This window comes from Lagopus leucura, unplaced genomic scaffold (assembly GCF_019238085.1).
Source record: "Lagopus leucura isolate 7727_CA_CO unplaced genomic scaffold, USGS_WTPT01 Super-Scaffold_100009, whole genome shotgun sequence".
Classification (NCBI taxonomy): Eukaryota; Metazoa; Chordata; class Aves; order Galliformes; family Phasianidae; genus Lagopus; species Lagopus leucura.
The window spans coordinates 8,214,354-8,241,378 of record NW_024962266.1 but is presented as its reverse complement, the minus strand read 5'-3'; the positions used below and the strand labels follow the sequence as shown (position 1 = coordinate 8,241,378).

The window sequence follows — 27,025 nt, the reverse complement described above, 5'->3', positions numbered from 1 at the left end:
ATTGTATTGGTAACTTGGACTAGTTGAATATTGTTCAATTAAAAGATAAAAATAAATATGGTACATTTTAACTAAAGAAATAGTATTTCATAGTCTAATTAGAATGATCAGCATCTGAACAAACAATTTTTTGTGGGGCCTCTGATGGACTTAAAACGGAGATTGCAATTATTAACTAAAGTTTAAGAAAGCCAAGAACAGATATCTGCCTCATCATGCACTTTCGTGAAACAAAAATAACCAAAAGCCTAATCACTGAATAATCACCTCCATTTGTTAGAAAAGTCTCATTGAGCCGCATCTGATTTGATTTTACCTATCTGTATTCCACTGCTGATAAGGTCTTCTGTCTGCCTCCATGTCTTTTAAAACGATCAGGAAACAATTATAGACATTACCACCCATAGCGCTGCTCTTCCTGCGTCTGGAAGTTCATTTCACACCCTCTGCAGTCAGTGTCCAAGGTTGAATTCAGCAATCATTAAGCAGGCAGCGCAGGGACAAAAAGCTAAAGATGCTACAAAACTACAGTAAGCAGACTGTAAACATTAAAACTAAAAAGATGCTGCTACTCCAGAAGAGAACAGGATCTTAAATTAAGGAAACCTCTTAGATTCCATCACTTGTTCATTCACTGTATTTAAAGCATCTGTCAAAGATTTCTTTCTCGGAAGCCATTCCAGACCCCAAATGCTCTCATACGTTATTCGAAAGATACAACAACTTCAACTAAATTTTTGCTTGGAAAATACACTGGAGTGTTTGTTTGAGGGTTTTTGCATGTGTGTGTGTGTGTGTGTGTGTGTGTGTGTGTGTGTGTGCGCGCAACACAAAGAATAAATTTGGCATTTCAGAAAACTTTTGGATAGTTATAAAAATTTAATTTCTCCCTTTCAAAAATCATTATAGGTCATAAAGTTCAATTCAGCACTCTTCTCAACTTATTTAGCATAAATTGAGGAACTCCATCTTAAAATATTTTTTAAGAATTACCCTAACAAAAATAACAACATACAGTACCTGTAAAAATTAGAATAGTAGTCTTTCCACGTGTCATTCTTAAGTTTGTAAGGATAAGAAGGAAGAAAATAAGAAGGCATTATGCACTGGACTTTTTGCCAAGCTGATCAGTAAATATTCAGTCAATTTCTGCAGACATTTGGAAGTTACCTATTATACGTTTTTATTTCTTTTAAGTTAGCAGGTGCTCCTCTTCCTGATCTTTCCAATCACATCACCAACATGCCTTCGGTGCTATCCATACAATATACAAGCATAAGCAATTACCACATTCTTTTCATCAGATTAAAGTTCCCTCAAATCAAAGAAACACGTATTATTGATTTCATTTTTTGCTATCATTTCTTAAAAAATGCTACTGAAATGGAGACTTGTTTTGAGGCAGAAATTACTTTACGTGATTCAAACAAATGGAAATAACTGTTTGCCTGAAAATGACAGCACCTCAGTGTTACAGCTTTCCTGTATTTAACATCTCTGCCCATTCTAGTTTTTTAGATAGCATTAGCTGCATCTAACATATTTTTTTCTCCTCTCAGACGAACGGCCACAGCATTTTCACCATATCAAAATCCACCTTTTCTCCACCTGCCCCTCAGAAAAGCTTACCTAAAGAATGAGCAGCTGTGGTTTTGGAACTGAAAAATCGGCCAAGCCCAAGATCTCCAAGCTTTACTACTCCCGTAGCTGTAATGAACACATTAGCTGGCTTTATATCTGAAATAAATAAATACAAATAGAACTTTAACACTATGAAGTAGCAGAAAAAGCTATCGCTCTATCAATAATAAGCTGAATGACATCTTTCAGTATAGACAACACTGTTTGACAGTGCTGCTCAGAAAAACTGAATCTCTTATTCCCAATTTCACAATAATTGTTTCAGTTGCCCAAACAGCACGCAAGCAAAACATTGAAGAAAATGAAAAATATTAAAATCCAAAACTAACAAACAATAACACAACTCACCCGATAAACACAGAAACACACACGAGTAAGTTGTGTTAACCTTATTCAATGAACTCCATTAGAACCATAAAAACTCTCATTTTGATCAAAATCACAGAAGAAAATGTTTCCATGAACATTTTTTTTGTCACTTTCACCAGATTATCTGCAGCAGCAAGATGTTATTTAACTGAACAAAAGAACTCACTGATACTCTTTAACAGCCAACATTAACAATAAATTTAAAAAAATAAAAAGATATACTCTGGAGAATGTTTATTTGAATTCTTCAGTGGAATTGGGCTAATCAAGTAGAAACAAAGAAAAATAATGATGTATTCCCCAGACAGCTGTTTTTTTTTTGGTTTTTTTTTTTGTGTTTTTTTTTAAACAAGCAATATTCTCTTTAAGTTTTCATCTAATCCTCTAAAGACAAGAGCAAAGATTTTTATTCTATGATTTTTAACTAAACTACCACCCTGCCAGCCTTCTAAATAAGCCCCATGCTTGTTTGGCAAGCGTCCTTAGCTCTTACCAAGCTCATAGGCACAACACACTGCAGCTCACAACTTAAAATCATGGAAGAGTGAGGACATTGCAGTTTGCATAACACATAGGTGTAGTTAAAGTGACTGTTAATAACCCTTCAAATGCCAGCACTCCAAGTTTCTAAAGTGGTAAAGTTCTCAGATTTAGAAAGGAAGACAAGAAATTTTGTTAAACTCCCTGACTTAATTTTCAGGACTTTAAGCCATGCTAGGCAAAACAGGTCAATAAAGACATCAGCTCGAGTTTAAAACATTTCTGGTTTTGATGTATAATTATCTACAGATTTACAAGAAAATCTAGAGGTAGTATTTCAGTTTAAAGAAACTCTTATTTTGAGCTGAAATAAACTCAAGCGAACTATTTTAGTCATAAAAGCATTAGAGAAAGATAGCTGTAACTTACAGAAAGAATCTACAGCTTTACATACCCCCTCTAAAATTTGCACTTGCAGATACCCATACAAATGCACAGGGAAGAACTGAAGAACCACAAGGGAAAGCCATCTGGGGAGGGAGGTCCTGTGCATCTACATTCATCTTGCTAAAAGGTACAGCAACTTTGGCTGCAAGCGACACAGCTCAGCAGTGATAGAGGGACAAGGCTTTTAAGCAGCTATCTGCATCCCAGGAGAAGGAAGCCACCAAGTAAGGACATATAATTTTACCTCAACTCCATACACAGCTTGTATGTCACAAACAGAAGGACTTCCAAGGCAAATTAAAAAAATAAAAAAAAGAAGTACATCTGAGAACCCGCTATACTACAATTTGTTTTCTTTGACTTGGACTTAGAAAGCAAAATGAAGACAACATACGGAGGAGACAGACAGCCATCCAGAGGCTTACAATGGGTAAAAGTGATTAAGAACCTGACAGGGATAACTGACAACTAGGGACTGCTGGGACACACTACTTGACACAGAGACCAGAAAGATCAGAGAGGAGCAGAGAAGAGGGGGAAAATGCTTGTGCCTGCACATAATCCAGCAGGTAAGGAAGAAAGACCGATACATCACTGGAAGGATGCAGAGCAGGAGGTAAACACCTTTCCAAGAAAAATTTAAAAAAAGGTGGAAGAGGTGAAAAGAAAGGATGAATAGCTATTTGAGAATGCAGGTAAGTATACTTAGGAGAGAACTGGCAAACAGAGGAGGACAGACAACATGAGCCAGGAGAATGAACTGAGCAAGGGAAGAGGCAGCAGCAGTAAGGTTTCCATTAGTTACAGAACCAGCACCAATTTTGACCGCTGAGTATCACAAGCTGCTGCTGCAAACAAATGCCCACCACAGCCAAGGAAATGCATGACTTCTGCCACACTTGGCTGTTCCTTACAAAACATTACAAAAACACACATTGTGTCAGCTGCTGCTGATGATTCCACTGTGATTTTATTCAGTGTAACTTGCATAGAACCAGCTTAATTCCCCACACTGTAAAAGGCTTAGTTAAGACAAATCTTTGATCCTGTATTACCTCTATGCATAACACGACGAGAATGCATATGTTCCAATGCACTGCAAAGCTGGACAAAGTACTTCCAAACAGTTCTTTCAGGAATCAACCTCTTCTGTTTCTTAAAATGCTTAAAGAAAAAAAGATAGCGAATATCAGAATTTAAGATTGCATAAAGCAGCTGAACAAATAAAAGTATAAAATCCTTTATCTAAAAATCAAGTACAAAAGCAATTTAAAAGGTTTACTGAAAGATTTTTCCCTCAGTATTAAAGCATCTTTCACCAGTCTACACATTTAGAATCAGTAAACACATATAACCATAACTGCCATCAGCAGAATGGAACTGCTACTCCCCCAGCCCTCCACATTCAGGATCAGTTAATAACAGTATTTGTGTGGCATGCAACAATTCTCAATGCAGAATGAAATGCGACCAGAACAGCCCAGCACTAAGTGACCACAGAACAAAGGTCTGATATAAAGGGAGGTGCACAGAACCTCCTGAATGAAATACTTCCTCACACCAACTTCCATTTCTCTGTCTTCCAAACGGCAGAAAAATAATGGTGGTGCACAATCACAGAAAGATCACATTAGAGCAAATGAGGTTATCTAGTGCCGAAATAGAAAGGAGTACCAATCATTTCTGAAAATTCCACTGCAATCCAACTCTTGTTCAAATATTTCCCATCCCGTATGAACCACCACGACCAGTAATTGGTAACAGTTCAACAGCCCACTAGAACTTACAGAAAGTGCAGTTATGCTCTGCCACACACATCTTCAGATATAATGCTCAGCAACTGAAGTAATACAGACCGCCAAAAACGCCTACTGAAAAGCTGCAATTCAGACAGCACTACCTCATGTAAGTTTGGTCATTGTAATTTCTGCAGCTAAAGGTGAGAAGATTGGTAAACTGTTGCTCGCTTTGTCATTTTTTCAACAGAATCCTTATTCTAACAGATTGTACGCAGACAAAGAAAATATACAAACAGCATTAGTTAACTTACACGAAAATAAAAACACTCACATGTACTTTAATAGCTTGTATACACACGTCACAATCCCACACACCCTAAGTTGATACGACAAACATTTATTACCCAGGGAAAATAAAAATATTTTCATATACAACGTTAAAGTGTGCCACTGAGAAGTTGACAGCCGCATCTGCACATTACGGAGACGGGCCCGAGTACAAGAAAAGCGTTTCTAAAGTAGCTGTTGTAAAATGCATCAGTCGTACAAAGGATCACAACATTTCACCAAAGTGGTGCTAGTTACAGGGATTATTTCAAAATGCATTTTCATTTAAATGAGGCAAAGAATATAAATCACTTGTTTAAATATAATTTTCTCAGTCTTGGACTGAATCCAAACAAACCCTGTGTATCTGTTCTCCCCATTGCAGGATTTGCATATCAGAAGATTGTTTGATGTCAACAGGAAGATGGAGACCAGGTTTCTTTTCATTTACAAACACGTACACAATACATGTAAGTGTATGCACATGAAAGCAAAGTTCCTTGATTTAAAATGCATTCTGAAATTACCATAATTATTATAACTAGTTATTTCATTTTAACATTCCCATTTTATTTATTTATTTTAACTGAAACCTAAGTAAAAGCAGTGATGAAACACCACTCACAACATGACTGAAACGGAAAGATCTTCCATTATGGATTTCTCTATCTATGTACTTAAAAAAAAAAAAAAGAAATACACTGATGGCTTTCAGGACAAGCAGCTGTACTCAGCCACCAACTGTAATGCTGTAGCTGACTGTACACCAAATCACCTGCTTCCATTCCCACAGTGCTGATGTGCAGTAAGTTGTTAAGATGCAGTCTCATCCTACAGAAGAGCTTAAAATCCTGTACGATTGTAGTATCTTCTCTTTCTGAAAGCACCAATAATAATTTGTTAGCCCTGTAGATTGAGTCTTTATCGATATAAGATACCAGCACTGTTGAACAAGAAGAAAAAGGCATTTTCATTTGCATATATTGAAAAATAAAATCGTGCCTTTAAGATAAGCTGACTGAACACTGGTGAAAAGACTCCACTATGAAGAACATACATTTTACAAAACTAGCAACTGAAACACATTGTATAGCTCCAGGAAACAGAGCTGGGAAAAAGAATCTCACTGTTGCTTGGAAGTTCACCTTCTAACAAGGAACGTAAATCAATGAAATATGTGGTCAAATTTAAATGTATTTACACCAAACAGCATAATGAAATTTATTGCATGTGCTATCTGTAATCTAAGTAAGGTCCTTTGCTCTCCTTTATTTAGGAAACAGTATGAAATGATAAACAGTTCTAATAGTTCTGTGCTCGGCCATTCTGTATAGGGAAGTCAAAAATACAGAAGACACATCAGCAAAAGATCAACATCCTTCACTGCAGCTGAGCACAGCAGCACCACAGGCAGTTTACTATTAAAACTAGCTTACTGCCCAGTGCTGTCTTTTCCTAAGTCTAAGGTCCAAATATGCAAATAAGCCTCAACTTTTCCCTTCTCAGCACACGCACCGCTGTTACCCGCCCAAATTTCACCTCAGTAGGAAACACCCTGCCTGACACAAAGCCTTCAAGAAGCGCTCTTACCAGCGACAGTCTATAGGCTGTTGTGTCGTACCCAAGGTTCAGAGGGCAGCCCTGCTGCCTCTCCAACCACACCTTACAGGGTGTAGCACAAATTAAGTAGAAAAACACAACCTAAAACCTTTGAGGTGAAAGAACTTTCTCAATATAGCAGAGACAGCAAAAAGAGAACCACTGGTGCACGTGCACCAAAACCCTGGGCTCTGCTGCAAGCGTGTTTTACCTGGTCAATAGAGAACACAGGCACACTCAGGCAGCAGACTGCCTCCCAGTAAGAATTTCTCATCTCAAAAGCTATAGCCTATATCTATATGTTTGAGAACAGAATCACACAGAACTACTTACAAGGTTTCTCAGAATGTTTGTAGAGATAAACCCACAATTCAGTCATTTCATAAAACAGGATTATTTTTTTCTGGTCATAGATTTATTACTCAAATACCTTAAAAGAGCTTTAATGTAGGCATTTACATCAGGAGATTCTTTAGTCACATCCCCATGCCACTCCACCCCACTTTCTCCTTTTTTTATTTCTTTATTTAAACAAAAAAAAAAAGCCTTACTGAGCAGTTTCATCATGGGAAAAATGGAACTCTCCAGGTTTTCCCTAACAAACTGCTAAAAGCAAAAAAAGGAATACTCCCAAATGTTTCCAGCTAAATATAGCTACCTTGCACATAAACAGCATATGCCATTCAGTTTCTTGGAGACAAAGAAAAAAATTAAGCAAAGCATAGAAGGGGAATAAAAGTTTAGAGTCAGTACAAAAGCATGGAAGTATATTCTACTGAGTTTCTAAAGATGATCCTATAAAGGTCATATTCCAAAAGGTAAAGTAACAGCAACTAGCAAACGGTCTTATCTAGGCTCAGTGAGGGCAGTTCAGAGAATAAATACTTAAGAAAGTGTGCTCAACTATGCTTCGTTTTTGTAAGAAAATTAAGAATTTCCTGCAGATGAACAAAGACAAGTGAGAACAGATGACTTCAACATAAGTGCAGATTTCAGGTATGCTTAGATATCAGTAGCCATACTTCAGAAGAAGTATTCAGTTCTGATGTTAGTGTGTCAAAGAATTTTAAAGGTGTGATTTAGGTTGCTTCAGACCTCACTACACAGGAGGGTTTAAGAACCCAATTAAACTGAATTAAAAAGGAAGAAGCTTGTGAACATGTCTTGTAAAAAGACAGTAAACTGATCGTGTGAACAGTTTTCGTCAAGTCAGTGTTAAAAATGTGTTCTGCCCCTAAATTATGTGAAACTAGTCTCCAAGACCATTCACTGCTCTTCTGCTGGCATGCTCTAGGCTAGAATTCTTAGCAACTTCTGCTCGCGATTCCTCAAGATTCTCTTAAAGTGCAGAATCATCTAGGTTGGAAAAGACCTTCAAGATCATCACATCCAGCCACCAACCTGACTCAACAAGTGCCATCACTAAACCACGTGCTTTAGTATCACATCCACAGATCTCTTAAATACCTCCAGGAACGGCAACTCCACCGCTTTATTGGTGCTAATGCTTGAACATCCTCTCCATGAAGAATTTCTCTCTCACACCCAATCGAAGCCTCCCCTGTTGCAACTTGCGACTGTTTTCTCGTACCCTGTCACTTGTCATTTGAGAAAAGGGACTAACACCCTTCTTGCTGCAACCTGCTGCCAGGTAGCTGTAGGCAATGATTAGGCCTCCCCTAGCCCCAGTTCTCTCAGCTGCTCCTAATCTTTGTTTTCTAGTCCCTTTGCCAGTTTCTGGACTCGTTTGTGCACTAGCACTCCGAGGCACTGAGTAATATGATTTAGTGGGCATGGTGGTGATAAGCTGATGGTTTAATTACATGATCTCAGTGGTCTTCTCCAATCTTAATTAGTCTATATTTTAGCATCTCAATATCCTTCTTGTAGTGAGGGACCCAAACATGAACATCACATTCGAGGTGCAGTCCTCACCTGTGCCACACACAAGGGGACAATCACTTCCCTAGGCTTGCTGGCCCCACTAGTTCTGATGCAGGCCAGGATGTCATCGGCCTTTTTGGCCACCTGGGCACACTGTCAGCTCCTGTAGAACAGTGGAAGTGGCAGGCTGGGCAGCTAAGATAGGTAATTCCAGAAGTACAGGCAGGAGTCTCACTGTGTAAATACAATAGACTGGCTAGGGTAGCTGTGTCACAATAGAAGGATGAAGATTGATTCAAACATCTACGTGCTTCTGAGAGACTCATGTTTCTAGAAATGGAGTTTCTACCTCAGTTATTTTCTATTTAAAAGGTCATATGGTTCTAGCAGGAAAGCAGTGTTCCAAAAGCCACTTTCAGCTGTTCACCAGAATGCCAGACTAGACAGGTCCTTCCTCTCAAAGAAATAACAATATCAAACACGAAAACCCACACAATTGAGATAGAAACAACTTCTCAAATACATTCTCCTTTCAAACACAGCTAAAACGAGGACAAGAACTTAAAAAAAAAAAAAAAAATCTAGCACAAAAAAAAGCACATGTCAAAATTCAGGTGTTTCCACTTCTACTGTATATTTTTATGCTAATCATCTATTAATTGGACTGCTAATATGATTCCTGATTAAATTCCCTTGTGAGTTTGGACAAAAACCACTACAAACCCATATTTGTACTCATCCAATCCTTTCCAAGGATTCATTTCATGTTTCCTTATAGTCTATCTGTAATCACTGTGCTCTACCTAATATTATTGCTCACGCAAACAACAATAACCCCAAGACGCTGCAGCATTCAGAGATGAAGATCACCTACAATAAGCAGGTCTACTTGCAGAGCCACTAAAATAAATTTCCAGTACTGAATCACTTTCATAGTCTCTGCAGTTACTGCTGAGCAGGGCTTCTTGAAACATGTACCTACATGTTTAAATCCAGCAGTATTTGTTTACGTACATTTCTCCCCAGTAAAAACCCTTGGGAAAACTGTTACTGCACGAAGAAGTGAAATTTGTGTTTGAATCATTATCTCTACCTCCTAATAAAAAGCAGTGGTGTGACACAGTAAATACAAAGGTTTCCTTTTTTCTTCATTCTACTACAATTACAGCAGACAAGTCTGAAATCTTTCCATGCTCAGCAAGTTACCTGCACAGCACAAACACTGACACTGCAAGTTTTGCAAATGAACTCAGTGAAAACCTAAAAAAAAAAAAAAGAAATAAGTCTTAAAGTATTGCTCGCAGGGCATCTCAAACAGGAAGAACACTAAAATCTATTTAGTTATCACCTTTCAATTCTCCCTTCTCTCTTAAGAAAAGTCAGGGAGACATGCAATTCTGATAGATAGCAGTGGGCAAAGGCAGAGATGAAACATCCCTAGCACTTCTGCTCCAGTCAGACCTACCTGAACAGCTTCATGCCATTTGACACCAAGTTAACTTTTTATTGATGACTGATACCATCACACTCCTTGAGAAAACCACCAGCATACACAACAGCTTCAGACGTGTGCTGTGAAGGGGACTGTTGCTAAGACAGAACAGTGCTGGTAGTCTCACCAGTTTAGCAGAAAATCTGCCCAATTACTGTCCCAGTGCAGACACTGACAGCAGCTCTCCCTGTGCAGCACACACTGCAGGTTACATGAAGGTGGCAAGCTGCTGCTCCCCTTCCTGCTAAATGAGCACCTGCCAGACCACCCCATAATACACACATATGTGGAGCAGGAGCTTACCAGAAACAGACTTCCTACCTCAGCAGGGCTCTGCTTTTTTTTTTTTCTTCTCTGTATTTTAACAGTATTTTGAAAAACGAATGCACAGAAGTACAAAAAAAGAAAAACCAAAGAACTTTAACTCCATGTTAAAGAACATGGAGAAAATAATACATGAATATTTGAGGCTTTTCTCAATGACATAATTCCAGGAGAATGCTAATCTGTTCTCTACCATAAAACAAAAGCATGTGCTAAACAGAAATACTACAACCTGCAGTCACTTCTTAAAACTGCTGTTTGCCAATCTTAATAAATCAGTATGGTGAAAAAGAAGTACAGAAACATGCAAAAAAGAACAACTTACAGAAATACTATGTCCAATTCATGATGTCAGGCATTTGGAAGTAAACACACCACACAAAAAATTAAAGCCAACATACTTTCTCCTTCTCAAGAACGTTTGCAGTTACCAGTTTTTGTGCTGTTTGGTTTTTAAACCATTATTTCAGAAGATTGTTTTCTTGTTCATTCACGATACTCAGTTCATAAGCAAGTTCAACACGTCTGCAGGCTTTATTTAGTGCATCATTCAAACTCTGTTATTAAGTTGAGAAAAAAAGCTTCCTGCTATACAACCTTGGTGCATCAAAGTAATACAACAAACTTTGTGAAAGTTATCTTCACATATGGCCTTAAAAACGATCGCAGAATCATAGAATGGCCTGCGTTGAAAAGGACTACAATGATCATCGAGTTTCAACCCCCCTGCTGTGTGCAAGGTCGCCAACCACCAGACCAGGCAGCCCAGAGCCACATCCAGCCTGGCCTGGAAGATGATAAGATGGTAGCATCTCTATTTTACTGATTAGAATAGGAAGAAACGAATCAAGATCAAAAGTGTTAATTACTTTTAGCACCAATCTTAAGCACCTACTTTTTGACATACTTTACACAACAGCTCAACTTCAAAGCAGTTTCTGCTCAGATCAGGCGGAGCTGTGAACATTCAGTACTTATACAAAACAAACCCCAGTTCTACCTTGATTATCAGAAATACAGAACAAGCAATTACAGTTCCCATCACAAAAGCAGCTCAAGCAGTTTATACAGTATCCCTTATGAACAGCAGCACCAGAGGCCACGAGAAAGAACTGCCTCTGGAAAGCATTCAACTGTATTAACCACAAAACTTCTGTTTTCCTTGAATTCCCTGACTTGGAAACTACCACTGTAGCACAGGAGGCCGCACACAGAACTCATTACAGCACACACTGCACACAACCACAGTTCTCTCTAACAGTAGCTGCATCTGTAACACTGAATAGTGGTGCATCAAGGAAAAGCTAAACCTGTAAATTGCTGGAGCATAAAATATAGGTCATATTGTTTTCTAGCTTTGATTATTTGATTTTGCAGATTTCATGATGCTTCCTTAGGTTATATGCAATGCCCTCAATTTAAAATAAAAACAAAAAACACAAAAACAACAAAAAAGCAGGCTCTTCATCACACAGCAGCTCACCAGAGTTGGCACTTTTACAGCCACAGCTAGTGTAGGAGCTGACCAAGCAACTCGCACAGCAAATATCACCCCTCAGCAGGGAACAGCTGGGCACCACCAGCAGACATTTACATTTGCCAGCAGCAGCAGAACAGCCACGCTCCTCACCTGAAGGCCTATTCTGCTCCCCAGGTGGCAGTGCAGAGCAGGCTCCTCATACCCCCATTACATTTGGACTACCTGTAACCCCTGCACAACCTGCCACTTCTCCACATCCCTCTCAGATCTGTCTCTTCATTTCCATCTCTTCATCCCATTTTCTCTGCTGTATGCAATCACTGCTCATTCCCAGCCAGGCAACTTACCCCAGCCAGGCTCTCTGTCTGCTGACAGCTTGTTTGTATCCCCAGGGTCCTTGCCCAGCCTGTCCTACTCTCTGGAAACACGCTACTCCTTCACTCAGCTGACCGGGTTCAACACCAGAGTGCCATTTCTCCCAATACATCACTCTTACTCCCACTGAAATACTCAGCAGTATCTCCCTAATGCCTTGTGCCATCATAACTGCCCAGTCTGCCTTTTCCCAAGAACTGCTCACCAGCTGCTCCCAGTTCACTTGCCTTCCCCAGTCTCAGTCTTAGTTGCTCTCTCCACTTCAGGAGGATTTGGTTGCTTTCCCAACCAACTCTCCTCTCCACCTGGTCTTTTGCCTTTCCCACGTTCAGCTCAGATTACTTTATGTTAGAAAGAATAAGTATCCTCTGAGAAACAGTGCAGTTTTAGCCTGTCCAGAACATCTGGAAAAAAGCTATTTCTGGCAAAGCAATTTCATTTCAGTCACCCATGCTATAGGTTGAAGCATTCATTCACTCAGGTGGTACGCAATGCTGTCAGCACTAGGAGATGCAAGAGGTCTGTGCAGCTCTCCATGGAGGGACATCACCACCCTGGCTGCTGTGACCCAGCATTTCTGCAAAGCACATACAAACTCTTCTGTAAGAATTGAATTCAGGTGAGTTTTCACGGCCATTGTGGTAAGAAAAATCCACTTCTCAAGTTTTACATCTGATTCAATTCACAAGGGGCTACAGCATTTCAGACAAAATGCTTACTAGATTTTAAAACAAATAAACATCACATCTGGGCAGAATCATGGATTTTTCCTTAGTCAACTAAATCACACTTTCTGGAAACACAGTCAGCTGGCATGGAACATTTTGGTATGAACTTGTTTTTGATTTGTCAGAACGAAACATGTTCGCACACAGCTGGGTGGGCAGCACAATGCTGCAGCTGGAGCACTACAACCCAAACTACACTGAAGACAGCACTGTTGTCCCACCAGCCTGCCAAACACAGAAGCCAACCATCTCCTACAACTGCTGCAACTGCCAATCAATACTCTGTATAAACAAGCAACAGCCAACCCATCTAGTCAGTTAGTAGCTGACAGCCTCCTGAGACACTAGGTCGTGCCCTGGGCAGAGGTAACAGCTGATCTGCTTCGTTCTGACCCTGCATCACTTCCTTCCACAACTGCTATCCCAGCTTTACACTCCCCTAAATCCTCCAATTAGCACAGCAAAAGAGATTTATCACTTTTGCAATTAAGAAAAAAAAAAAAAATCAACTTATCACTAGCATGTGCTATCAGCATTCCCCATCACCTCACCCTGGTAACCACACACCATACAGCATTCATGGTTGCAGTCATAGGGATTTGCAGCTTCACGTTAGCAATATCAGCACTCTGGGCTGACAGAGCTGTCCGTGACTGAAGAAGCAATTCTGCTCCTCTTGAAATGAAAGCTGCCCCATAATGCTGTAGAAGCAAAGTAACAAACCAGCTCTGCTCTGAATTGTACCAAAAAGCCTGAGGTACGCCCTTAAAACTGCAAATATGCTCCAAAACAGTTCATTCCCGATATATTTTGGCATGGGGAGAGGTGGAAAGGTGTGCATTCCAGGAGAGAACCTGCCTGATGCAATTTCACATAGCAAAGACCAAAATAACCGGAACAGGTGAAACGTCAAAATGATAATCAGCAAGACAAATAAAGTCTAAACACAGATGAAGCTACGGCAACTCCACAAGCAGCAATTTAGACGTGCTACCTACGACTGTCACTGTTTTGATTGTCCTATTAAACATATAAATGCACACACACACCTTTGGTCAAGGACAAAGAACACGCTGCCTCCAACTACAGAAACCTGAGAAAACAGTATGGAGCTCATACTGTTTTAAAGAGTTTTATTATGTTTTAAAATATTTATTTTATTTAGATAGCAATGTTTATTTTATTTAAATGTTATACGGAAAAAAATACAACTGAATAATGGGTGAAGCGCACGGGTGACATTCGGTAGAATTCCATTTCTATTTCTTAAGAAAGCTGCTAATGTTTTCAGCTTTTTAGATGAAAGCTTTCATGCTTGTTCCCAAAACATGATTAACTTCCTGAAGATCACAATGACATATTCAGTTACAAGTTCGCTTTTTTTTTTTCTGGAGCACTAAGATTTTTTGCCAGAAAATAGCTAAAAATATCTACAAAAGGGAAGCAGAGCTGAAAGTTCTTTACTTAAATTCTAAATAAAATATCCTAATTATTCTTCAATATTGTTCAAGTGCTATCATTTTAGCATCATCAGCACAGACTTTGCTCCCCAGTTCTGGTTATGTTTTTCTTTATTTTCTACTGATATATTCTGATACTGATACATTCTGATATATTTCTTTGGCTAATGCCATTAGGTTCATTTTTTTTTTTTTAAATGGTATTTTCCTTATCCAATATATACCAGCTGTTTTTTAGTGGTTTCAAATTTATTTTTTCTTAAGTCCACAGTTTTGCCACCACAAAACAACCCTGTCACTGTGCTGTGCAGTCACTAACAGAACAGGAGATCAAGCCCCAAAGCTGCCTTACAACTTATTTTATATCATAACAAGAGGCGATGTTACATGGTAATACCAGGACTGTGACTACCCTTAACTCTGGGAGCAGTGTTATCCTAAGATTGCCACACTCCCCAGTAGAGATCACAGGCACTGGCAGTCAGAAGATTGCAAGAAGTGGAAGCAGGCACAGCAGTTACTAATTACTTACTTTTAAAATCTTCAGTGCAACGCTATCCAGCAGTCAATGTTACAGACACAGAAGATCGGGACTTCTTCCTCCTTTCACCCTGCCTACACAAGGCTTGCTCAGCTTAGAGCTGTGTAAGTTTCAGTGCAATACCAATGCTAAGACAAACAACTGTTTCCCAAACTGACCGGTTTGATTTTCTTCCCATGTTACTAACATGACATGTTCAAGAATGTGGCCATTAAAAACTAAGATAAAAAAACTCTAACTTTTGGACCTTCTACTTTTGAGAAGAGAGGCTGTACAGAAATGCATCTGTGTGAAAATGAGAGCAGGGTGATAAAGTGAAGCTCTTACTGAATTCCTGGATTAAATCGGAGTGGGGGGAGGAGGTAGAGGGAGAAAAGCGAATGTTCATGTGATGCTCCTTATTTCATGATGAGATTTGTAAATGCCAATGCAGAGGTGTTTTTTTCCCTCCTCCATACATCAAATTCTATGAATTCTATTAGAATCCATTATTGGTCCCCAGTATGAATGCATCAAGTGATTTTCCTCAGTTGTCTACTCAATGGGGACAAAGAGAGTATTATTTACAGGTAACAAGAGGGACAGTACAAAAGCTGGACTGGTAGGACTTAGTTCATTAAGGGAAGAACTAAAGAATTCATTAAGGTGCCCTGTGAGCCACCACAGCTTTGCAAGCATTCTCTGATGTGCCAATAATGTAATAACAAATACCCAAGTAAACCAGTTAAGTAGTTTTCCTCACGTTAACACTAGTTTCAGTGTCATTCAAGCCACGGTCATTTACAATTATAAAAAACATGCTCCACCCCTGTTTCTACAAATCACACAGCAGCCAAATACCCAAACATTCCTCTGGGGGTGCCTCTACATTCTCTTGCAAACTTAGAGCAGCAGTCTAGCAATACTGGAAACCGAAGCACGGCTTGCTTGCTTAATAACACAACATATTTACTTTAGTAACATGACAGGCAGACATTATGCTAGAAAGTTTTCCACATCATTACCTATTATTTATTTCTCGGGCAATTTTTACAATATTTTGTTCAAAAGACATTGTAACTGAAGCCCCCACACTTACATTGATATCATCCAAACAGTCTACCAATTCATTTTCTCCATAAGCAATATGAAGACTGAGCGCATTGTGACACCTCATACATATTTAATAATTGCCTGATAGGTTGTCATTAACATCAAACAGCAATCTAAGTTTGCTACATTAAACATGATCCTTGTGTTAAGAGGACAATCACAAACTGCCTCCAAGATCGAGCCGGTACTGAATACCCACTGACTTGGACAAGGGGTAATGAGGCCAACTGCACTGGAGGAGACATTATTCACACACTGGATTTAAACAAACAAAAAAAAAATAAAGTGAAGGGGGAGAAAAAGCTTCAATGGGTCATAAGACCAGACATGCCATAAGGCAATCTCTCATGGAATACTCATATTAATAACTGTTGTGTCAAAACTGAACATTCAAAAGACAGACAAACCTGCCTTTATGTTTTATGAAATGTAACCCCACAAAATTAATAATTCATGAGACAAAGAAAAATATCAGATTCGTATACATATGAATACATATATATATATAAACAGAATACTGTCAACCTGTTTAGAACCAAATTTTGACTGTCCCACTGTACAGCTATCAATCTAGAAGACAACACTCTTCCAGAGTTCACAGAAAAAGAAATCAGCATGTAAGTCATTAAGAAAGAAAATAACATTCTCCCTTCATGTAGGTTCTCAATGAAACAGGAGAACACTGCCTTGTACCCAGATATTGCTGAGAGAATAGTAACTGACTGCTGTTATTCGTTCCCAGTGTTACGCTGTGTTGACAACAATAATGTTGGTATACTTTCTTGTGTGTGCACCAAGGGAACACAGTAAAACTGAGACTCAAAGGAAAAAGGGCAGGGAAGCAGGGGAGATGATTTTCAGATGACAATCAGATAAAAAAAGCTGGTTAAAACTTAATGTAAGTTTCAGCACATGAAGTTCAAACAACTTGGATAAACATTCTCAATCAGCCGGTGTTTAAGTAGAACAGAATAAAGCACTTAACCCATAATCCACAGCCACTACACATGATTTCAAGCAAATCATGAAATACAATTTCAAAACATTCGTTAGTCTCAAGATAAGTATTTAAGACGACCTAGAAAATGATGTGGCCATTTCCATTTCAATCATTATTTTATTTGCTGAAGTGATTGGCAGTCAGAGCTGAAGATAAAGAAGCAACTACTTACTCCTTTTGACACCAGCCTTTTCTGCTTTCACGGCCATTACGAAGTATAGAAAAATGCAACTGTGCCAGAAATCAGGAAAGGCATCAAAATGTACTGCTCAGAAAGGTGGTGACAGTGCTTTTCTTTAGGTTTTTCCTCTCCCCAGCTATAAGTGAAGTCTAGTTACCTGCACTTACATTGTGAGCAGCAGTGTTAAAAAAACATACTTCCAAGCAAATCAATATAGGGTATGCACAAAAAAAAAAACCAACAAAGGTCAGAATAACACTCCACTTTTCTCCACATTTCCTGCTATTTTAACCACATTCAACCCAGCAATGATCAGACAAAGAACAACCAAAGAAGTTCAGTATTAGTAAATTTTAGTAATTTAAAAAAAACAAGTTAATTCTTACCTTTATCATTCTTGAGAGATCCCCAGCATCAGCTAATTCCAACACTATGTTCAGTTCGTTGTCTTCAATGAATGATGCATAGTACTTAATTACATTTGGATGATTCAGTTGCTACGAAAGCAGATTTATAACGCACATCTTAGTGCCATGTCTTATCTTTTATGAATCTAACATTTTTATTCAGGCAAAAAAAAAAAAAAAAAAAACCTAAAATTTACTACATTAAGACATTTGTGCTTATAAGAAGCATTGACAGACTGCAAGAACATTGTGGCCATTTTAGGTTGACGTCGCACTGAAAGAAAAACAACTTCTTTAATTGCATCTATGCAACAGCATGCTAAAGTCACCTGAAACAGTCATTTTTTAAAAATCACTATGCACAAAACACTTATCTAGAATATTGTAATTTTAGTAATGTCTACTTGAAAAGTTACATCATTTTCTTGGATTCACTTCTCAATGTTAACTCTTAAAGCCGTTAAAGATTCCTGCAGTGAGACTTATAAAAGCTCTACTAAGTAGCAGTGGACACTTTCAAATATATCTGTGGGAAAAAAAAAAAAAAAAAAAAAACGTACTTCGATGATAGCTGCAATTTTTTATTATTTTAAAACAAATCTTTTACCTTTAGAAGATCTATTTCTTTGATGCAGTCAGCACGGGCTTTGGCATCCATTAAATCAAATATCTGTGCATAAGAGATGAGATAAATTCATCAACTGATTAAATAGGACACTGAGTGATTTTTTTTCTTTTTTTTTTTTTTTAACTCGCAGCATCTGCACAGCAGCTCAAGTTACGCACTCCATACATGACAAAAGGTAATACTGTAATCAGAAATACTCCTAACGCTCTTCACGCAATTGCTAACATTGCACTCCCCAAGTACTGATTTGCTGCTCTACCAATTCTTGCAGTCCCACTGTAGGAAACAGGTACATTGAAAGTACAAGTTTCCTGCCAGCTTAGCTGCCACCTCTACTCATCTGTTCAAATACATGGAAATAATTCAGCACCTATCCTTCAAGTCAGTTCTAATCCAGATGTCAGCTTCCTCTCCCATACCTCCCACACTATTATCAGAAACTGATTCTTCCTAAGGTTGAGCTCGCCCTTCTTCCCTAGTCGCTTGCTACAGCCTTCTGTCTCCATTTTAAAGACAGCATACACTTCTGTTCCCTCAGGATCAAAACTTCACTGTCACCTCTGATTCCTTCTCTTCCATTTCTTGCCCTTCAGCAAAGGAAGAAGTGATTTGAGTTCTGTAATTTGTTTACTACAGCGCTTTTTTCTAAACCCTTATTTGTCACCTTGACTCTTACAGCCTTTTACAGTTCAGCATCTCTGTTCTTCATTTTTTTCCCCACCTCCCATCTGCTCCAAATTACTTTGCAATCAATCTCATCTTTACTGAACAGTAAATTGTGAACAAAACTGAACAAAAATTTAAATTAACTTAACTGTGCAAGAGGTAATTTTTTTCCTGGCCATTAAGAATCCTTATGCACATTCTAGTGCTTACATTTGACGTAAGCTCCTTCTATCTTCACACCTGAAAACTTCCATGTAATAACTCACAACTAATTCCAGATACAAAGACACAGACTAACAGTCCTTTGAGTACACAACACCCACACAGAAGTGCTACTGAAATGCCAAACCTGGAGATGGAAAAGAAGAAATGGGAGAGAAGAAAAGAAAACTACCAAGTGAGAAAGCGAATAAAAAAATCTCACAACTACTTGCATACTGACACCAGGACAGCGGATAATAAACATACTGAGCTGCATGTAACAAGAGCTCCTCCTCAAGGAGGAGGTTCTGGAGGCCATAACAGAAACAGCAGGGTAAGTCACAGGAAAGCAATGCTAACACTAAGAAATAAAGCAACTTCAGATGTAACAGGAAAGAGTACCGTATATGAAGCTATAGGTACAAGTATTAGAAGATAAACAACACATGGAAAAGACAGCAGAGTTTACTTATTAAGGTCAGGATCACATCTAGCCAAAGAGATGAAATCGTCTGCATCTGCTATAGATCTCAACTCTGAATAATAAAACATCACCTTTTAATCATTTTGAAATACGCCAACAATCCTACCATTTGCTACAGTCGTGAAGGACTGTAATAACCTTCCTAGGAAGCTTGTAAATACTAGAGAAACGTGTGACCCTCTAGTGACCCTCATTAACAGTGGGTCACTGGGAAGGCATGAGATCATAAATGGCTTTCCCAGCAAACTAAGAGACTAGCAAAAGGAAAAATGCACACATCTCTCCTCAAAACAATCCATTAAAGCATACTGGGTAGCAGGGGACATAAAAGAGGATCAGTACAGGTGCATGTCTTGAAGTTTCACATGGAGCACTGGAACAGGCTGCCAAGGGCGGTTGTGGAGTCTCCTTCTCTGGAGATATTCAAGACTCACCTGGACGCCTAACTCTGCAACCTGGTTTAGGGAATCTACTTTGGCAGGGGGGTTGGTCTCGATGATCTCTAGAGGTCCCTTCCAACTCCTACAATTCTGTGATTCTGTTGGCTAAGTTCTAGATACTGAGTTAAGAACATATCTTATGAATGATGGAGGGATCCAGATGTGGGCATGGAGAACTCCAACACACTGGGGAGCCCTAATCAAAGCTGCAAACAGAATTTGGGACTGAAAACTGTACACAGGATCTACTCATAATGCTTAGAGGAATTATTCAAAGCACAATTTCAAAATTGAAAACCCAGAGATTGTCACTGTGTGAAGAAAAAGAAAGAAAAAAGGTAGTCTGCAGCCACTAATGACTCTCTCAAGAAAACTCAATTCCTCACTCAAATCCTTATCTGACATTTCTGCTCCTTTTACCATGAGCGTGCTTCATAAACTCTTTTCAGGGTGCAGAGTATTTCTAAGTAATCCAGCATCAATATTCTCTACTAAGTTTGCTTTGGAAACACACACTTCAATTTACTGTTCACGAATGTAGGATAACCAGCTCTATGCCAAACCTCTGCATGTTGCTATTCAACATCCCAAGCCCAGACATAACCCCAAAGGACTATAAGAATCACCTTCTAGAAATGCAGAAATCCGACTGCAAAGACATTAACTTCCTCCAATGAAAAGACTAAGAACAAAAACCAAGCAAACAAACAAACAAAAAAACAACCACCACAAGTCGGGTTAGCTCACGAGAAGCTTCATGTGAGCACAACAAAAACCCTCTGCACTTCAACATCAGAAGGTAATTCAGCACTGAAGAACATCTCACACTAGAAAACAGAAGCTCCAGTGAAAGAGGTTAAAACTTCAGAACATCCTTTCAAAGCACAAGTCAAAACTAACATGAGGCACCTGGTAGGAATCAGAGCACCTGTTCTACAGGAATTGCAGGAGACAGATTACCACACAGGTATCACTTCTCTCAGCTCTAACTTATTTTCTCTCTTTTAGCTATAGCAGCACACACCCAGCAGGCAAGTGACTGGTCTTCCCTGTACCTGCACTGTTACAGCGAGGTGACAGATTTGCACAACAAAGATCTAACAAAATTAAAGTGATTAATCTTTGGGACCATCAAAAAGCATTAATGACAGGCAGCCTGGAAGCATCCAGCACAGTGCAGTGGAGACTTGCTGAGGAGGAAGGAGCTGTCAGCCATCCTCCTCCTCCCAGCAAGGAGCTCTGGGCACTTGTGGTGGAGGTCTTTGAGGAGGTTTGCACAGGACTGCTGGGAGCCAGCAGTAATTACTGTAGTAATTACGCAGTGCTCACACAGGCAGTCTAGCTGGTCAGTAATAAATCCTGCTGCATCCTGATTAGATTATCAGGGCATTTGTTAGGCTAACAATAAATACTAGCTCTTGACTTCACTGACAACATCAGCATTAGCATAACTAAGGCTATAGGTGCATTCTCACTAGTTTGTACAAACGGCACAAAGTGTAACCACAACGGTAGCTGGAATTCGTATTATTTTAACCTCATTTTCATTTTCAAGGACTTACTCTACAAAGTAACTTAACTGTTTGCTGTGGAAAACCTATTAAATACAACTTCTGCACATTAATATTTTTCCAATGCATCAGCTTTCACAGGGCATCATCAAAATGTCATTGTGACAAGGGCTGTACCCTATTTAGCAATTCCTGAAAGCACTTCAGCAAACAGAGCTGGAGCAATGCGAGAGGACCTCTTCAAGCCCTCACCAAAACTGTTCCTTCCACATTCTAGAAGCATCAGCAGTAAGCGCTGTCAGGAGATCCCAGTACTTACAGAACCACTCGTGATCTATTTTAAGGCACAGAACACAAACTGTTCCCTAGGCAGATGTGTAAACTAAACAAGGCGGCTGCAATACGTGCAATCAGCTTCCTGAGTCCACTTCTTGCATGCAGGCTGACATACACACCTACTGCTGCTCAAAAGCTCTGTGCAAGAAGGTTTCACAACAGCCACAAGAGAAAACATCAAGCCTTAGCTTCTAAGTGCAGACTGTATTTGCTCGATCACCAACTACCAATTTAACTCAACTTCTCAAGTAAAAATGAATGTGTCAGTGTCAATTTCAAATAGCACCACTTTCAAAACACGTTAAGATGGGAGCCTACTTCACCCCCCCGCTCTAGAAGAGGAATGCTTGCTCCTCCATCACTTCTGCAAGAAATCCTCTCCAGTACTAAGAAAGGGATTTTTAGCCTCACTGTTTAAATGACTACTTAACCCATTTGTATCAAGTTTGATTTAAAATAGAAATACCTTAAAAGTATTTCTAAAGCAAAACACAAACATCTCTGCTGCAACATAAACCTACAGACAGACAAGCAAAATAAAGACTCAGATGCACATAAATATTAAGAGAGAATACTGAACAGCAACAACAAGCATTACAGTATTTTGCCACTGCTGTGCTGAGACAATAGTGCTCCATAAAGTGTGAAATTACAAGTGCTTTCCTAAGATTAATTATCTCTAATTCAGGCCTGGAGTAGCAATCCACTGACAACGCACAATGAATAATGAATGTTAGGCGCTGGATAAAAGGATGCATTGTTTACACCTCTAACACAGAGGTCTCCAATTTTTGAATGAAAGGGAAGAGAAGGCGGAACAGCATAGGCAGAAACGTGACGAATCTGCAATTCTGTTGAAACTCAGTTTCAGGAGATATTCTGAGTAGCTAAAGTTTATTTTTAAAAATACCACATTGAGCAAATATAACCTTACAGTCACTGCCCAGACACTTACATTCTTAAAATACACTATTTTAAGCAGTTTGTATTTAAGTTCATGCTAGTTTCACAGTTCACATCCCCATACAGCAAAACCAACTGTTCATCCACAGACCTGCCTGTATCGTAATGTACTGACCAATCACCAAGAGAACTGATATGCCATTCTAAGGACAGAGGCTTAGTCAAACAGCAAAGAAAGGGGGAGACTAGCAAAGGTTTACAGACACACAGACCCTTCCAATAGGGCTGAAATAGCTGGAGCATCTTACTAAGACCAATACCACTGAGAAGGATTGTCAAAAAAGTTAGTCCAGCCTAACACCCTTGAAGGAAAAGGTGGTATGTCAAGCAGTAGGGAAAATCTAAGTGGAAAAGGTAACCATTTTAACTGATCAAGGTCTTATCCTGTGGGACAAAGACTGCGTTTATAATGTGCCATAGAACCCATCATCTCCTCGCTGACTCCCATTTTTGGCATTCTGTAGCATTCTAAAATTTCATTTCCAGCCTTGGCTCTTGAGTATTTTTTGTAGGCTCCTGGCTAGAATGAAGACAAAAAGATCAGAGATAAAGCAAGTAAAACTATAGAACATCATCTGTAAATCACTGATAGCTGAGTAGGTTTTGTCCTTCAAGAACAAGATTTCTTCCAGAACCTAGCAGTTGCTTCCTTCCCTAAGGGACAGCTGGAGTTCTTACTGCCCACAATGTAGCTCTGACAATTCTCTGGTCAGGATTATTTACAGTAGTAGTAAACACATGCTGCTTCCCCATCAGGCATGGCCTGTTCAGTCTACTTCAAACATCAGGCTGGAAAGTTATCAAGAAGCTCTTCAAATTTAGACTGGTGCATTCAAAACCTTCCATGTGACTGATCTTCACCAATTTCTGTTTGGTTCAAATTATTACTTAAACATTAAAGAAAGTGAAGCAATAAAGATTTGTCTTGTAATTCTAGTTTTACTTTGGTAATACTTCAACAGCATCTCAAAAACAGGGATCCATTGAAAAAGACAGAACCAGATTACTATATAAACCATCTCCTAATTACGAAGAGGCCAAGAACACACCAAGAAACGAAACACAAAACAGTACAACCAGAAGAAAACACATCATTTTATGTTTTCTTTTTAAGTTAACAGAAAGCAATTGCAAGTTCAACAGTTTTCACACTGCTACAGAATCAGCTCAAAACCAAACCAAGAATACTACTACTCCGTAGCATCTGGACTCAGAAGCAACAACGAATTCAGTGAGCGTGGTTTCTGTCACCATCTGCTTGTCCTTTCTCCCACAGCACGTTACCACCGCATGCTTCTGCACACACAGAGTTCTACGAATATCCGTTTCATAGATTAACATTTATATAACATTAATATAACATTTATCAACATTGTGCATATTGCAGCCAAATAAAATTTTAATAGCAGAAAATAAACATTCTTGTTGGAAAGCCTCATTAAAAATAAATAAATAATAATCAAAATTGGCAGTCTTATCGGAACAAATAGCATCCTGAGATCCAGTAACTCTAAGGCTAAGTGTAAGTTAGAGCAGAGCTTGTGGGCAAAGACAAACAGAGAACCACAGAAAGGGATTAACTATAGACTCAGCCTTGCCAGGAAAATGAAGCAGGGTTGGAGGTGTAAGACTTGCAAAAGTCAGAAATGCAGGCACGCAGTACTTAAGATGTGAGATGAAAAAGGAAGAAGAATGGGAAAAGTAGAAGAAAGCCCAGATCTCCATCTGGTTTTCGTTTGTTTGCTTTTCTAAACACAAAGTTAAAGGATTTAAGAGATATTGTCTCAATGGGGGAAAGTGGAAAAACCAAGCACAGGTCTAAAATACAGAGAAACAGAGTATGTCTCTCCTGATGAAAATAAGTTCTACTTTTCCCACTTGGTCTATACTAAGCTTTCATTAATGAAACACCAAACAAAGTGGTGTTTTAATTTTAAATAAGTGACTGAAATTTAAAGCATCATCATCATCATAGAGTAGACTGAGAGGAAATCCTCTAAAAAGCAATCACTTCTCACTAGAACTTCTATTAAAAACACATTTCATAACGAATTGACAGCGATTATCTAAAATAGCATTTCTAGGAAAATCTTAAGGAAAGCCACAGAAGCAGAGTAACAAGTTGGTCTCCTGTCCAAATAGAACCCCTTTAGATACCAACTACACAAGCCAACACAGCCATGCCAAACGATCAGTGACACATCTGACCTATCACCAAACATTTGAACTGCTGGTAACAATTCAAGATACGGTTAATATTTATTTTGCTTCCCCCTACAGGATACCCAAATCACACCTTCCATTCAAATAACTGTCTTTTACATGGACCCAGCCCTCATATGGAAAGTGATTTTACAGATCACATGGCATCAGCCCTCCTGATGTGCACTATTCAGGAACATTCACAGGATGCAGTCTGAAGGAAGCACAGTTTACATTGGATGCTTATAACTCTAGGATGAAGCCCTTGGAAAGAGCTGCAACACTTGACTCATTCCTTACTAGCCACCAATTCTATTTTTAGATATTTATTAGATGGTTTCTATAGCAGAGAAGCTACAAAGGTTGTGCTAAAAGTAATGCCTTCTGTTCTATTGTGTTGGCCCATGCAATTAGAGGCAGCTAGCGGTGGGATTGCAATAGAGGCCAAACCTTCCCACCAATACTGTTCCCTTTCACTGCCATGTGACAGAAGGCAGCAGATGGAACGTCTCACAATGGCATCTGACATGGAAGTGCATATGAAACAGAGGTCTGTCACCAAATTCCTCCACATGGGAAAAATTGCACCCATTGATGTTTATCGATGCTAGTTGACCATTTCACAGAGACCAAACAGTGGATGCAGCAAAGTGAGGTGGTGGATGGTGTGCTTCAGAAGCAGGGCATAGCATGCATGCTGTTGATCATCACCAGTGAAAACACACAGATTGTGGTGGTAACCATATTGAAAGGAATGTTTTGTAGCTGAGAATTAGCTCCATCAAGTAGTATAAGTGTGCTCTCTCTCATCATTTCCATGTAAACTGATAGCAGGCATTAATTTCAGAGCAATCTACGTAGTTCAGTCATCACCTAGGTAAGGACAGCACGATGTCTTCTTCATAGACAATTATTTATTTTTTTTCTGACATGAAAATTCAGCTTTATACATTAACTTGAAATATCATTAATAGTACACACTATAATGTCTCTGTATTCTTAACGCAAACATTGTTATAAAAATTTCATAGTTAACAGTGAAAGGCTAGATTTTATGACTGTCTTCAAGCACCACGGCATTCACATCCTCCTTAATTGACATGCTTTTCAAGTCACATTTGACCTTTTCGGTTTCTCATGCACTGAAAATGAAGGAAGAATTAGCCTAATGTTTTGAGACTGTTGATCAAAGTTCTTAGAATATATTTCAGCTTTTGAAGTGGTATATATCTGGCAGTTTTCCCAGAAGGGGGAACCAGGCCTTTTTTTTCCCCCCCTCTAAATGACCGCCCATTCTCACCCTGCGTCACAGTTCTGCAAAGCAGAAGAAATCATGGGAATGGAACAGAGAGTCGAGATATGGCAGAGAAATTTACAGCATACGCAATAGCACAGCAAAATAAAAATTATTACATTCCAAAAAGCACTAGAAAATGGTCTCTGAAACCTGACACACGTTGTTTGGCAATAAATTAATGTAACTAAATGTCCTTTGGGACTGATCGCAACCCTCCCTCAAGTAATAAGCTTGATATCTCTCAAGAGATCAGTACTGCAATGACAATTTAAGTTTCAATTTCAAAATTACACAAATTGCCAATGAATTTTTAAAGAAAACCCAGTAGAGTATTTTTAAGGGGAATAAAGCCTTAAAATAAATAATAAAATAATAAAAAAATAAAAAAATAAAAATTTTCAGAATAAAGATCAATAAGCCACTCCAAACAAAACACATTAGAAATAATACTTAACCCTCAGATCAAGCTATCTTTCATTTGCACGACAATAAAAAAGCAAGACTTTTTCCACTTAAATCATCACAAATTTGTTACTTTTAAAAAAAAATAACTATCCACCAAGAACAAACTATCAGTCCTCCTAGTGCCTTATGCTAAGACTTACATGTTCATCATGTTTCCTGGCATCAGTAACTTTATCAGTTTGCTGCTCTTCCGTCTTTTCCAACAGAACTGCTGTTGCACTACTGTTTAACCATTTAATCATGGAAACATTTGAGCCCTTGAGAAC

The 27,025-nt window shown here is 38.9% G+C and overlaps 1 protein-coding gene across 3 annotated transcripts in view; it reads right to left on the bottom strand.

Annotated features, from left to right (window-relative positions):
• The window catches only part of NEK7 (NIMA related kinase 7), a 62,792-nt gene that overhangs the window by 19,691 nt on the left and 16,076 nt on the right, over positions 1-27,025 (bottom strand). For 2 of the 3 annotated variants that reach the window (XM_042873790.1, XM_042873791.1), the window contains exons 4-8: positions 18,174-18,236; positions 17,546-17,656; positions 9,693-9,746; positions 3,993-4,101; positions 1,630-1,737 (exon numbers count right to left, since the gene is read on the bottom strand). In XM_042873790.1, the coding sequence (XP_042729724.1) occupies positions 1,630-1,737; positions 3,993-4,101; positions 9,693-9,746; positions 17,546-17,656; positions 18,174-18,236 (445 nt within the window). The remainder of the gene's footprint in view (positions 1-1,629; positions 1,738-3,992; positions 4,102-9,692; positions 9,747-17,545; positions 17,657-18,173; positions 18,237-27,025) is intronic. The other variant, XM_042873792.1, reaches the window with a different exon arrangement.